This window comes from Eimeria mitis, genomic scaffold (assembly GCF_000499745.2).
Source record: "Eimeria mitis Houghton genomic scaffold, Emh_scaff7943, whole genome shotgun sequence".
NCBI classification, from domain to species: domain Eukaryota; phylum Apicomplexa; class Conoidasida; order Eucoccidiorida; family Eimeriidae; genus Eimeria; species Eimeria mitis.
The window spans coordinates 922-1,222 of record NW_013575834.1 but is presented as its reverse complement, the minus strand read 5'-3'; the positions used below and the strand labels follow the sequence as shown (position 1 = coordinate 1,222).

General features: G+C 59.5%; 1 protein-coding gene across 1 annotated transcript in view; it reads left to right on the top strand.

Annotated features, from left to right (window-relative positions):
* EMH_0093250 (uncharacterized protein) overlaps positions 1-301 on the top strand; it is a gene marked incomplete at both ends in the record, with an annotated part of 2,146 nt that overhangs the window by 1,075 nt on the left and 770 nt on the right. The window contains one exon of the mRNA XM_013501961.1: positions 159-301. Within this exon, the coding sequence (XP_013357415.1) occupies positions 159-301 (143 nt within the window). The remainder of the gene's footprint in view (positions 1-158) is intronic.

Here is a 301-nt window from a genome sequence, read left to right as displayed (position 1 = left end):
CTGCTGCTGCTGCTGCTGCTGCTGCTGCTGCTGCTGCTGCTGCTGCTGCTGCTGCTGTTTCTGCTGCTGCTCATGTGGCTCTTGTTTCAGTTGCTTCTGTTTCTCGTGCTGCTGCTCACCCTGCTGCTGCTGCTGCTGCTGCATGCGCTCTCCTGCAGCATCACAGACAACGTCCCCCAGAAATCCCGAAGATGTAGAAGAGCTCGACGTGCAGCAGCAGCAGCAGCAGCAGCAGCAGCAGGAGCAGCAGGAGCAGGGTTCAGACACCGACGGAGAAGCAGCAGAACCTCCTGCAGCAACA